At 51.7% G+C, this 12,401-nt stretch overlaps 5 protein-coding genes across 5 annotated transcripts; all 5 read left to right on the top strand.

Moving 5' to 3' along the window:
- Positions 1–81: 81 nt before the first annotated feature.
- Positions 82–772, top strand: F5J12DRAFT_7999 (uncharacterized protein). Its single transcript, XM_051744299.1, has 2 exons — positions 82–607; positions 656–772. Coding segments are annotated over exons 1-2 (339 nt in total). The 5' UTR covers positions 82–269; the 3' UTR covers positions 657–772.
- A 491-nt stretch (positions 773–1,263) lies between these two features.
- On the top strand, positions 1,264–5,068 carry F5J12DRAFT_8306 (uncharacterized protein). The gene is made up of 3 exons (XM_051745714.1): positions 1,264–2,422; positions 2,475–4,247; positions 4,300–5,068. The coding sequence occupies exons 1-3, from the start codon at positions 1,523–1,525 to the stop codon at positions 4,918–4,920; spliced, it is 3,294 nt and encodes a 1,097-aa protein (XP_051605454.1). The 5' UTR covers positions 1,264–1,522; the 3' UTR covers positions 4,921–5,068.
- Positions 5,069–6,104: 1,036 nt separating this feature from the next.
- F5J12DRAFT_790456 (membrane bound O-acyl transferase family-domain-containing protein) lies at positions 6,105–7,479 on the top strand. The gene is made up of 4 exons (XM_051743832.1): positions 6,105–6,338; positions 6,404–6,747; positions 6,814–6,841; positions 6,907–7,479. The coding sequence occupies exons 1-4, from the start codon at positions 6,120–6,122 to the stop codon at positions 7,447–7,449; spliced, it is 1,134 nt and encodes a 377-aa protein (XP_051605455.1). The 5' UTR covers positions 6,105–6,119; the 3' UTR covers positions 7,450–7,479.
- Positions 7,480–8,223: 744 nt separating this feature from the next.
- F5J12DRAFT_932230 (uncharacterized protein) lies at positions 8,224–9,872 on the top strand (the record flags this gene model as incomplete). Its single annotated transcript, XM_051749553.1, has 4 exons — positions 8,224–8,762; positions 8,808–9,151; positions 9,220–9,247; positions 9,312–9,872. Exons 1-4 carry the CDS (start codon positions 8,424–8,426, stop codon positions 9,870–9,872), a joined length of 1,272 nt encoding a protein of 423 aa, XP_051605456.1. The 5' UTR covers positions 8,224–8,423.
- Positions 9,873–10,575: 703 nt separating this feature from the next.
- Positions 10,576–12,118, top strand: F5J12DRAFT_8012 (uncharacterized protein). The gene is made up of 5 exons (XM_051744362.1): positions 10,576–11,076; positions 11,127–11,470; positions 11,522–11,549; positions 11,614–11,978; positions 12,070–12,118. The coding sequence occupies exons 1-4, from the start codon at positions 10,738–10,740 to the stop codon at positions 11,959–11,961; spliced, it is 1,059 nt and encodes a 352-aa protein (XP_051605457.1). The 5' UTR covers positions 10,576–10,737; the 3' UTR covers positions 11,962–11,978; positions 12,070–12,118.
- Positions 12,119–12,401: the final 283 nt, after the last annotated feature.

Genomic DNA, 12,401 nt, shown 5'->3' on the forward strand with positions numbered 1-12,401 from the left:
GACATCATGGGTTGGTATTGTCATCACTTGTGGGGTACCAGCCCCGCACATACGCTCATGCTCCCGAAGCTTCTGTGAAGCCACCTCAATTTGCTTCCGATATCAACTGTCGCGTGCCTTGTAATTTCATACGTAGTGCTGCCTTCGTTCCGCTTCGCTGGTTTCCCCCGAAGTATGCAGTGATCTCATAAGTAATTTCCAAAGGGATATATATATCGCGTGCCACGGTCAGGCTCTCAACTTGTACTTGACACTTGGCATCCAGCGCCATGCAGCCTGGCGTCAATCCTGACGAACCCCCGCCAGCGTACTCAGTTCGCATCCCGGGGCCATTGCCCTCTCGGCATTCACCACAAGAAGGGATGCCGGGACACTACCCCTACAGACACGTTGATGATCACTATTCTCAATTTGGACCATCCCCCCTCGTGCAATCCCAGCCGACGCTTGGGATGGTGCCATACCATGATCCCCAGTCGGCTTATTCGCTGCAGGCTGCGAACTCTCGAGCAAGGAGGAGGTTTTGGGGTGCGGCAGCGTGGGCGGTTGGGATATTGTTGGTATCCAGTGGGATTTGGATGCTGTCAAGTGAGTGGGTCGACGCATGGTGAGTTCGATCTGTCCGAGATGGATATAGCCTGCTGACATGTCTCAGACCACAACCAATTGCGCTCTTCCCAAATGATAATATGTGATCTTGTACTTGCTATGCCCCTGTAGTATACACACACAATATTATTGTCGTCGCGTCCGAGTCGGTGTCTCGGTCTGACATAATGCAAGCTGGTCGAATTATTGCAGGCGGGGGGTCGTGATGTGACCACCCTCCTTCGGTCTTTTCCTTTGTCTCGTCCACCCATCATCGACATTTTACGGAAAGCCGCCACACCACAATCCCATTAGATAGGTTTGCGTCTGCGTGCTCTGCATGGCGCGGAGAGGGCCAGAACTGATTCCACATGTTCATTCCATCAAGGATGCAGTGCTTGGCTGGGATGGGATGAGATGAGGGGTCGTGGGAAAGACACAGGGACGGGGTCCGTGCGTGGGAAGATGTGTGACATGTGTGACCCAAATAATGGCGGGGTTTGTTTTGAATTTTTCGGTTGATTTGTTGTCGGCCCCGCGCGCCTTGTTTTTGCACCTTCACACACTCGATCGCCCGTCGACCACCCCCCGTGGTCTACCAACTGAACACCGTCGCTCGCCGCCTGCCCCCAGTCCCGTCTCGCTGTTCTCCACGTCGCCCGGCGTATAATTCCCTTATTTATCTGCCGTCGCTGACCCCCTCGACCACCCCGTCGCGCATCGGCATCTCTCTCCGGCTGTATCCATATCTCTCCCTCCTCTGCGTTACCCCTCTTCTCCGGTGGATGTCCCCCATCCCTCTGTAATCAACCTGGCGTCCTCTTCGCAACCACAGGGTCTCGAGGAAGACCTCATCAACCGCTCTCTCCTAGACTCCCTCGAAGCCCAGGGAGACGCTGAACCCTCCCTCCTCTCCCCCTCACAGCAGTTCCCCATGGCCCAGCCCTCCTCCAAACAAGACCCAGAGGCTACCTCTCCCGATGCTGCGGAGGCCAGTCCCTTTCCTTCCCTGCCCTTCCGTCTTGCTCCTCACCCCAGTCCCCACTCACAGGCCAACGATTTCTTCCTGCGTGCATCCCACTTTCCTCACCATATCGACAGCAACAACCTTCACCCAAACCCAGAGTCGCTGTTCACGCAGAACGACCCTCACTCTCTGTACAACAGTGCCAACAATATCCATCTTACTCCTGACTATCCTTCCGACCCGGACAATACCCCTATCAAACAGCCCTCTTCCAAGTCCCCCAACGATCTTGGTGCCGGACCTTTCAGATCCTCCTTTGTCCCTTTCAGTGGCATCAATGGCGCACATTCCCCCAACAACAGCGTACCTAATGTACCACCCAGTTCTTTCCGCATGCGCCAACATGAGGGCCTTCTGAGTGGTTCACAATCCTTTGGAAACGCAACCGAGGTCTACGGTAGCCACCAACCTCTGGGGTTGAAGCACCAACTCTCTCAACAGGGCGTGTCTTCGTCATCAGCGTTCGAGACCCGCAGTGCCGACTATGGACCTAATGTGCCATTGAGCACCAAACCTTCGCAGCCATTCACAATGGACCCGTTCGTGCAGTCCCACTCTGCGAAGTTGCAGTCTCAGCCCCACGATTCTTTTCACCCCCTTTCCCACAACCCCTCTGCTCCCCAACCGCCTTACCTGAATGGGGTACATGTGCAAAGCCAGACTCCCTATGGCCCCCATCTTCAATCCAATGGTAATCCGAGGGGGGCAGGATCTGCGGGACAGCCAAACAGCGCCATCGACCCCCCTGGCAATCAGCAAGAGGAGATTTCCACCATCTTTGTTGTTGGGTTCCCTGACGATATGCAGGTGAGTATCTTAGGGCCAACGGAATATCTTTGTTTGGCTGAGTTTGCTCTAGGAACGCGAATTCCAAAACATGTTCACTTTCTCTTCGGGCTTTGAGGCTGCCACCCTGAAGATCCCAAACAAGGAATACACAGCCTACGGCACAGGCGGTACAGCTTCCAACTTACCTTTTCGTGGGGGCCAGTCCTATACTTCATACCTCAATTCCGGACAGAACGACCCCTATAACATCGTCACCGTTAACCAAGGTGGGGTTGTTGTCGATAACGGGAGGGACGGCCCTACAACGTCGTGGCCTCCCCTCGCTATGCAACTTCCAGATGATCCCGGTCATTTCCAGGGAGGTTCCGGTGGTCAGCCTTCTCGTAAGCAGATTATAGGGTTCGCCAAATTCCGCACTCGTCAAGAGGCTCTCGATGCGAGAGATGTTCTCCAGGGTCGCCGGATCGATGTCGAGAAAGGCGCGGTTTTGAAAGCCGAGATGGCAAAGAAAAACTTGCATACCAAACGTGGCGTTGGCATCGGGAACACGAACCCATCCGGCAACAATGGCATAAATACCCTTGGGAGCCTGGGTCCGAACATTGCTGGCCTCGCCAACTTGAATGGCATCAGCGTTACTCCCGACGCTTTGGCAGGGCTCACAGCAGGGCTTGGCCTCAATGCTAACCTGGGCCTGAATTCTTTAGGAGGCAGCGATCCTCATCCCGTTCGCGAAGCCACACTCAGTGCTATGGGCTACAGGAACCTCGGTGGCGGCTGGAGAGACGGGAGGCTTGGTGACAGTAGCGAGGAGGAAAGGGACCGCGATGAGCGGGAGAAAAGAAAGGAGGCACTTGCTATGGGTTTAAGTGCTACCCGCGGGGCTCGTGAACGCGCTCTGGCAGAGGAAGAATTCCGGAGAAAGGACGTGAAACCAACCCAGAATGATACTCTTCGGGTAACCCCGACGCATGCCTCGCCATACGATGCGTTCTATTCCGTCTCGTCCTCGAGGGGTTCGCAAACCGGTTTTCTCTCTCCTAATGCGAATGCCCTGAATGGTGATGGCCCGCAATCGAATCAAGCTGGCAGCCCCTTTCCCGGCAATGGCTACGGAACGATCATCGCCCAAACATCTTTGAAAGATGATAACATTCAAATTCCGACCACCCGCGATGTGTCTATTGGTCCTTGGGACGTCGCTTTCCCGCGCGAGCGCGAGTCTCTTGCATATTCGGGCCTGTCGTTGTATGCAACTCGCAAGGGTCCGGCTGTTCCCGCGAGGCCTCCGTCATCTCAGGACGAGTCCCCAATGTCCAATCTGATGTTAGATGATGAGGGCATGTTACCCGCACACCGCTCTAGCGTCTTTCGCTCTACCCAGTTCTTCGGATCGGCGGACGAACCAGCTCAGTCACAAGGCGCTCGCCCATCACTGTCTGTTTCCAGTGCTGCGTCCAGTGCGGGGGCCACCCCAGAAGGGGAGGGTCCGGTGCCACTAGTCGTCAGTACTAGCGCTAAGGTCAGCGTAGGCAGTACCTCTCCTCAGCTTCCATCCCCGGCCTCCAATTCTGAGTCGGGAGTAAGCTCAGGGGGACATGCAGGCAGTCCTTCAAGTGCTGGTGGCGCCAACGCCTCCGGCGGGCCCGGTCCACGAAGTGCCCTTGTTGACCAGAACCCCCCGATCAATACGCTTTACGTTGGTAACTTGCCAACGGGCTCAGTGGGCGCTTATCCTACCGGTGTTCTCGAAGAGAACCTCAGAGAGTTGTTCTCTCGCCGTCCAGGCTATCGCAAGTTGTGTTTTAGGCAAAAGAGTAACGGGCCGATGTGTTTCGTGGAGGTAAGCTAACGCTATTCTTGTACGTCACACGTTATCTCATTCGTGCGAACAGTTCGAAGATGTACACCATGCCACAAAAGCGTTGAATGAGCTTTATGGTCACCCCCTTGGCGGACTGGTGAAGAACGGTGGTATTCGCTTGTCTTACAGTAAGAATCCCCTCGGTGTGCGAACGCCGACCAGTGCTGGCGCTGGGTCGTCTCAGCAGCAACAGAACGTTCAGTTGGCGAAGACATCCGCACTCCCTGCCGAAGCCTTCCAACAACGCCAGGGCTTCGAGGTAGATTCAAGTGTCACCGTTAATAGACGCGAAACCCCAAATGCAGCTTCCTTCAGTTATTCCCGGTCGCCTCCTCCGAGGTTTTTTTCTCCACCTCCGTCGGGTAGCTTCGGCGCGGTAGCCTCAGCTGCGCCTTTGAATACGACCGCCTTCCCACGTGGTTCTCATTCATTTGGGCTTTCTCTCGGTGGCTCTGGAGGACCAACTAACTTCTCGCCGTTCTCTCTCCCTCCGTCGTCGCCTCCCGCTCGGTCGAACGCACCGTCTTCGCATTCTATTATACCCGATCACACGAGCACGGAGGCCACCCTTTCTCATGGTCACCCTCAGCATTTCCCCCTTCGCACTTTGTCACCTTCGTCTGCCACGCTAGAGGCCGCCAGGGCCGGTTAAAGGGACAACCTATTTAAGTCCCGCTATTTCACCACCACACACGCAAGCATCTACCACGAACATCTGCACGTTCCTATATATCTGTACTTACACTCGTGACATGTTTGACTTCCTTCTCCATAACTCGTTTCGATCGCATGCCTTGAACCAGCTCGCAAACACCGTTTCTTCTGGACTGTCCATTTCGTCGATTTCACATTATTTTTTTTTTCACCCTTGTTCCACGAATCATTAATCGCAATCCTCCCCTCCCATTGACATACTACTACAGTCTGTTTCATTTGCCATGCCGCCTCATGTCGCCATCTCTATTCCTATTGCTGATATCTACTATAGTACTTTACTTTTCCCCTCCTTGTTTTTCGTATGCTGCGTACTGTGGGACGTGCGTTCCGCTTTTTCCAACCAGAATCTTGCGTTTCGCATACCTTTGTTCGTTGCCAGCTTTTTCGATTTGGGTTGAGCCTGCTAACTCCCCCCGTCATATTATCTGTTCCTGGTCATTGGTACCCTTCTGTATAGTACACCTACAAGTGCTGAATGGTTTTATGTTTATTGGTTTTAAAGGTGGTGCTTGGACAGGTCCGAAAATTTCATGTAAAAGACTCGCGCTATTTCCATAGGTATGCACCGAACTAGGACGTAGCGCCGTCTCTGACGGCAGCCGCTTTGTTGACGGCTGCCCCAGAGATGCCCGACCACACCCATAGGAGTCACGAGCATAATTCTTTCTAGTAGGAACGGAATCTGACTTCCGCCCGTCCGACCCGGTAAGCACCGTACGTTTATCCAACACCCGTCCTGCTGTATCCCAGACTCACCCGACCACAACCGAAGTCTAGGCTGGCAATCATTATGACCATTTATTTTGTGGTCTTGATGGGAAAGATTCCGAGCCAATAGCAGAGTCTTTGCCACGACGTTGGCCATGAACAGCGAAACGATGATACACCGAGAACCCCCCTATCGGCAGAAGTATTCGTGGACGAGGCTCAATAACATACTTCTCAGATCGGAATACTTAAATTAAATGAAGGGGTGGGTTGCAGGGTAAGACACCGCCTAGTCAATCACTAATCATGGGTCTATCCTTTGTCGCTGCCCAGTCTCTCTCACTGGCCTTTATTGCCCTAGACCTCAAGTCAAGTTCATGGCGTGTCATCGCCTGCAGTCTCGTTATCGGACTCATCGCAGCAGACATGGCCATCCTTGACACTGGGGTAGGATATTTTGACTATAGCTTCGGTGGAACCATGGGTGTCAGCATGCTGGATGCCATCCGCTTCTCGCTATTGACACGGCCTCTGGAAGAGTATCGTCACGAATCGGATAAGGTTCCTGCGTATCAACTGCCCTTCATCCAGAGATACCTCTGGCTCACGAGCATCTCAGCAAGGGGGATCGGGTGGTCCTTCAAGGTGAGAGGAACTTACAATGGCACGTTGAAACGAAGCTCAAGTTCAAGCTTGATTGTGCGTGGTAGGCAAGCCACAGTATACCTGTGGTCGAGCCGCAACACCGCACTCGCAAAGCGTTCATTGCCTCGCGGTTGCGTCGCATTTTCATATATTACTTTCTCTTCGAGGCAGCACTCCTGTACATTCGTCATAATCCTGTCTTCACATCTACGATTTCCCTTACTTCTCAAGGGTACCTCCTGTGTTGCGTCAACGCCCTCGTGATGCCCTGTCGCTTCTATGCCGGCATGATGTGCATCCATTCCACAGCAGCTATATTTGCAGTAGCCGCTAACATCCACGAGCCACAGTCGTGGCCGCCCCCGTTTGGGAACTGGGGAGATGCATACACTATTCGAAGGTTTTGGGGGTACGTACGAGTCCCAATTTTCCCGGCGATTTTGCACTCACAGCGACCCGTCTTGGTACTCGTCAGGAGGACATGGCATCAAAATTTCAGATATGTGAGTATGCGTCTTTCGTGACTCTCATCTATCTGTAGATCGTTGTTTCTCAGCCAAGCTCGCAGACCCTTATCATGTTTGGCCCTAACAGATGGAAAGAACGACCATGGGAGGATCAGTCGCCTTCAGGGGGATCTTCGACCCAACAGCCAAATCGGCGCGATTCTTGGGCGACGTCGTACCACAGGCTCTGCAATGCTTTCTTGTGTTCTGCTCTTATTCACGTGTGTGGGGATATCGTGCTCCAAATTCGGATAAGAAAAAATGTTACGACCAGCCCAAACATAATTGGGCTTTCTCTTCCCTTTTTCCTTCTGCAACCCGTAGGCGTGCTGATTGAGGACGCTGCAATCGGAATGGGGAAACGCATGGGCATGAAGATAGGAAGATGGAGCAAAATACTCGGATATACATGGGTGTGGGTATGGTTGTGTTGGACTTTGTTTCTCTGGGTGGATGGTTTGAAGAACGCTATCGAAGCTGCGTACCCTACGCTGGAACCGGGGAAGACAAGATACTTCTGTGTGACGGTGACAGAGAGGATTGTTAAGAAAGTTTTCGGTGTAGACCTTGCGTCTACGATATCGTCGTTGTTCACAGACTTGTAGAATATAATGAACATAGGCAAATATTGATACAGGGCCAGTCGTCTGGTATGGAACCTATACTAATATGTCCCATTCATCTAGCAATGTGTGGTGCCATCGGGCACATAACATGGTATGCATCAGAAAACCACCAAATTGCAATCATCCGGCAGAGAAAGAGAAGATATCCATCAAAGTAGTTGCCCTTGGCTAGTCAGTATGGTCTCTCGCTGATAATGCTTTTCGACTGCACTACCCGCGGGTTTATACCACACTGCCATTGGACGATACCGCGGGTGGTATGGGTCAATGTCAACCCGTCCCCGCTGGGTATACGGTGTTGGCGGGTACCCTAGCGACAGCATGTGCCTGATACGTGGCCAGGACCTAATATGTACTTGTCCCATTGTAAGCCTGACGATGATACCTGGATCTGTAAAGCGGGAACTTTTCACGCCAAGTAGTGCTAGTACGTACCGTATGCTAGACTTGGAGTTGGTTCCTACTTTCTCGAAGTATATCTTAGAATTCGTTTTCGTAGGGTAATGCAATGGTCCAGTACGAATCACAGTGCTAGTTCCATCCGACCAACAAGTACCAATGGGCCTTACCACCGTATGCCACGGGCAGAACAACGGCGACCTGGAAACATCCATTTTGAAGAGGTCAACAGCTCGAAACATTGCGTAGAATTCAATTATACGGACGTTTGAATGTGACCTACCGGTCAAAACGTGCCATAGCTCCGTGCCAGCGACACGGGCTCAAAGATCACCCACGGATCCGCCGCAGGTTTATGCAACACTGGGTAAACCTGGAGGTGCAATCCCTGGTCAGATCATCTGAACGGCACAATAGCGATGCACGACCCGTATCATACATATCAAATTCCCCCCCATCTGGAGTCTTATCGTGGTAAAAGCACATAAATCCTGAATTTTGAGGTTGTGTAGCATCCTCGTTCATTGCCCCATACAAGTCGACTGTGACAGCCGATGGGCTTGCTTTTTATCATTGCCAGATGCCTTACATCGGCCGTTGCCGCCTTAAACTTCGAATCGACCTCGTACCGTATCCTTGGTTGCGGTCTCGTCGTTGCGCTCATCGCGGAAGACATGACAGTTTCTCACACTGGGACCGGCCATTTTGACTACCTCTTTGGCAGCACCCTGGGTATTGCTGTACTGGACACCATCCGGTTTTTGCTATTGGCGCGACCCCTGGAGGAGTATCGTCATGAAACAGACGAGGTCCCTGCGTATCAGTTGCCGTACATCCAGAGATTTTTCTGGCTCATGAGTATCTCACCCAGGGGTATCGGGTGGTCATTCAAGGTGACGGAGTTAATGCTAGGTCGACCTAGGCTGACCTAATGGCAGGCCGACCACAGTGTGCCCTCTGTTGAACCACATCATCTGACCCGAGGGGCATTCGTCACTTCGCGGTTGCGTCGCACATTCGCTTATTACCTTCTCTTTGAAACTGCCCATCTGTACATTCGTTGTAACCCAGTTTTCTCCTCTGAGGAACCTCTCTTTTCGCAAGGGTATTTTCTGGGTTGGCTTAACACCGTGGCGATACCTGGGAGCGTCTACGCAGGTCTCAATTGGACTTATTCCCTATCGGCTGTGATCTTGGTGGGATCTTCTCTCCATGAGCCACGTTCATGGCCAGTTCCTTTCGGGAAGTGGAAAGATGCGTATACCATTCGAAGGTTCTGGGGGTGCGTTGAGATCTGAATACCATCATGTTGATCGCTTACGCTACTGGGCCATCGTTGATGTCTCTTAGACGGACCTGGCATCAATTCCTTCGATCCGTGAGCATTTATTCTTCACCTGGGCTGCCAGCACACGTGTACTCGTATCTGACTTCACCCGCAGACCCTCACTCTCTTTGGTCCTCACCAGCAGAAACGTCGTCCTTGGGATCGTGATTCTTCATCGGATTCTTCGAACCCCAAGCTAAAGGAACGTGAGCCATGGGTAAAATTATATATCAGGCTCTGTAATGCTTTCCTTTGCTCCGCATTCATACACACGTGCGGGGATGTCGTGCTCCAGTTCAAAATATGGGAAAATCCCTTACCCAGTACCAGTCCTCTTCAGAGGGTGAGCCACCCCAACATTATAGGATTTTCCATTCGATTCTTTTTGCTGCAACCTCTTGGTGTGCTAGTGGAGGAAGCCATTATGGAAGCAGGGAAACGGCTAGGATTGAGGAAGGGGATGTGGGTGAAGGCGATCGGATACCTGTGGGTATCGCTATGGATAAGCTATTCCGCGCATTTCTTAATTCAGGATCTCAAAAACGCTATTCTTACCGCATATCCTGTGCCGGAAGGTAGAGGAGCGGGAGTTAGCGTAACTGTGCTTGAAAGAGTTGCTAACAAGCTATTTGGTATAGACCTTGCAGCCGCAATCAGGTCTTGGTTGGTGGAGTGACAAGTCAGGCCGAAGAGTAGAGGGAAAAAATGGGGTAGCACGACGTGGTTCCCTTCTCCAGGAAGTTGGCAAGAAAGATATTGGTTGCTGGCAGAACCTGCGAAAAGTCTGCAAGTAGCCACGCGTAGTCACCCTAGATTGTGCCATACAGAATATCCCTACGCACTTAAAGTTGAATCTGACCCAAGCCAACCAATCTTGCGTTCAAACTTCGGATTCAATGAGCGTCAACACGATTGCAGTCTTGAAAAATCAACTATATACCTGAAACGCCCGGGCCTTTTCGTTCTTGCACTGGCAGTTTGTGAGCCAAACCTCAAGGCAGATATATTGTGCTCTATCAATTTCGGTTGCTGCTTCCTTTAACTCCGTGGGTAATCCAATGCGGAAAATCAAAGAACGAGTCGTACCAATACCTGTCAACCTCATGGAGAACAAGATAGAAGCATTGCCACGGTACTGGACTGGAATTTGCTTGAGAACATGAGATCTGCCACGTGCCGAAATGTTACTGGATTGATAGAATTGTAGCAGGGTCATGTTTGGGCACAAGGTATGTGCTGAGCATCCGAGGGATACTAATCTTCACTGATTCGTTTGGCTGAGCTCCTGCTGCCGTACCCCGCAGCGTTGTTCCTCTGTCGCTTATAAATATTACTAGCATTGCATTAATGTGAAACCGTCGCCCCCCTTTCAGATCATCTGAGCGGAAGAGTAATGGTGTACGATTCTGGTACGATTCGCATCGAACACATCAAATTACCCCCCACCCGGGTTCTTACTGCGGCCGAAGGTACTTAACGCAGTCCTCGGACTGTGGAGTATTCTCGATAAATTTCTCCATACAAGTCGATCGTGTCAGCTGATGGGTGTACTTTTCATCGTTGCCCAATGCCTCACACTAGCCGTCGCCGCCTTAGACCTCAAGTCAACATTGTGGCGTATCCTTGGTTGTAGTTCCGTCGTTGCGCTCATTGCGATAGACATGGCAGTCTCTCACACCGGGACTGGATATTTTGACTATAGCTTCGGTGCTACCCTGGGCGCTGCTGTCCTGGACGTCATCCGGTTTTTGCTACTGATACACCCTCTGGAGGAGTATCGTCATGAAACAGATAGGGTTCCCGCACATCAGTTGTCATATATTCAGAGATTTTTCTGGATAATGAGCATTTCGCCAAGGGGTATCGGGTGGTCATTCAAAGTGAAGGGAGATAATATCAGGCTTCTCTAAGCTGACCTAACCACCGACAGGCCGACCACAGTGTTCCTCCTGTTGAACCACATCACCTGACTCGAAGGGCATTCATCGCTTCGCGGTTGCGTCGCATACTGGTTTATTACCCTCTCTTTGAAGCCGCCCAATTGTACATTCGTTGTAACCCAGTTTTCTCGTCCGGGGCGCCTCTCTTTTCCCAGGGGTATTTGTTGGGTTGGCTTAATACCATGGCGATGCCCTTCCGTTTCTACGCAGGCCTCAATTGGATCCACTCTTTAGCGGCCGTAATCGCGGTGGGAACTGCTCTCCATGAACCACAGCTGTGGCCGGTTCCTTTCGGGAAGTTGAAAGGCGCGTATACAATTCGGAGGTTCTGGGGGTGCGTCGAGGTCTGATATTAAATACTTGCATTGCTGACCATGTCTGTCAGGCGGACCTGGCATCAATTTTCTCGAAATGTGAGCACTTGTTTCCTGTCCTGGCTGTCAGTGAATATACGCCAATATCTGACCTCGCCTGTAGACCCTCACCCTCTTTGGTCCTCATCGGCACAAACGTAGTCCTTGGGATCGTGATCCTTCCTCGGATCCCAAGGAAAGGGAGCGTGAGCCATGGGTAAAATCATATACCAGGCTCTGTAATGCTTTCCTTTGTTCCGCATTTATGCACACGTGCGGTGATGTCGTGCTCCAATTCAAGATATGGGATAACACTTCACCCACTACTGGTTCTCTTCAGAGGGCGAACCACCCCTACATTATAGGCTTTTCCATTCCATTCTTTTTGTTGCAACCCGTTGGAGTGCTGGTGGAAGACGTCGTCATAGAAGCAGGGAAGCGGCTAGGATTGAGGAAGAGGGATGTGGGATGAAGTGCGATCGGATACCTGTGGGTATCGCTGTGGATAAGCTATTCCCACGCATTTCTTTTCTCAGGGGCTGAAGAACGCTATTCTTATCGCATATCCTGTTCTGGGAAGCGGAGGAGCAAGGGATGGGGTAACCGTTCTTGAAAGAGTCGCTGACAAGTCGTTCGGTATAGATCTTGCAGCCACAATCGGGTCTTGGTTTGTAGGCTGATTAAGCAACGAGTGCTAGCTCAAGAGCGGATGATGAGGCGGTGTGGCATAATATGGCGCCCTTGGACAAGGGTAGTGTCTGATAGTCTCGTGTATAGATCGTACAACATGAGCTATTATTATTACCCACTTCCGGAAGGGAGAGTTGATGAGTGCTTTAGAGATAGACAAGCAAACGTTAAGTACTGGGGCATATTTCTGTTGCATGGTGAACCTAACGCAATCCGTTAAAT

This window comes from Pisolithus orientalis (genome assembly GCF_024613125.1).
Source record: "Pisolithus orientalis strain OTSU chromosome Unknown F5J12scaffold_1, whole genome shotgun sequence".
Taxonomy (NCBI): domain Eukaryota; kingdom Fungi; phylum Basidiomycota; class Agaricomycetes; order Boletales; family Pisolithaceae; genus Pisolithus; species Pisolithus orientalis.

Coding starts and splice junctions, on each gene's coding strand:
- F5J12DRAFT_7999 (XM_051744299.1), top strand. CDS start 270: ATGCAGCCTGGCGTCAATCCTGACGAACCCCCGCCAGCGTACTCAGTT.
- F5J12DRAFT_8306 (XM_051745714.1), top strand. CDS start 1,523: ATGGCCCAGCCCTCCTCCAAACAAGACCCAGAGGCTACCTCTCCCGAT. Junction 2,423..2,474: donor GGTTCCCTGACGATATGCAG/GTGAGTATCTTA, acceptor AGTTTGCTCTAG/GAACGCGAATTCCAAAACAT. Junction 4,248..4,299: donor GGCCGATGTGTTTCGTGGAG/GTAAGCTAACGC, acceptor TCGTGCGAACAG/TTCGAAGATGTACACCATGC.
- F5J12DRAFT_790456 (XM_051743832.1), top strand. CDS start 6,120: ATGGCCATCCTTGACACTGGGGTAGGATATTTTGACTATAGCTTCGGT. Junction 6,339..6,403: donor GGATCGGGTGGTCCTTCAAG/GTGAGAGGAACT, acceptor TGTGCGTGGTAG/GCAAGCCACAGTATACCTGT. Junction 6,748..6,813: donor ACTATTCGAAGGTTTTGGGG/GTACGTACGAGT, acceptor GGTACTCGTCAG/GAGGACATGGCATCAAAATT.
- F5J12DRAFT_8012 (XM_051744362.1), top strand. CDS start 10,738: ATGGGTGTACTTTTCATCGTTGCCCAATGCCTCACACTAGCCGTCGCC. Junction 11,471..11,521: donor ACAATTCGGAGGTTCTGGGG/GTGCGTCGAGGT, acceptor CATGTCTGTCAG/GCGGACCTGGCATCAATTTT. Junction 11,550..11,613: donor GGCATCAATTTTCTCGAAAT/GTGAGCACTTGT, acceptor CCTCGCCTGTAG/ACCCTCACCCTCTTTGGTCC.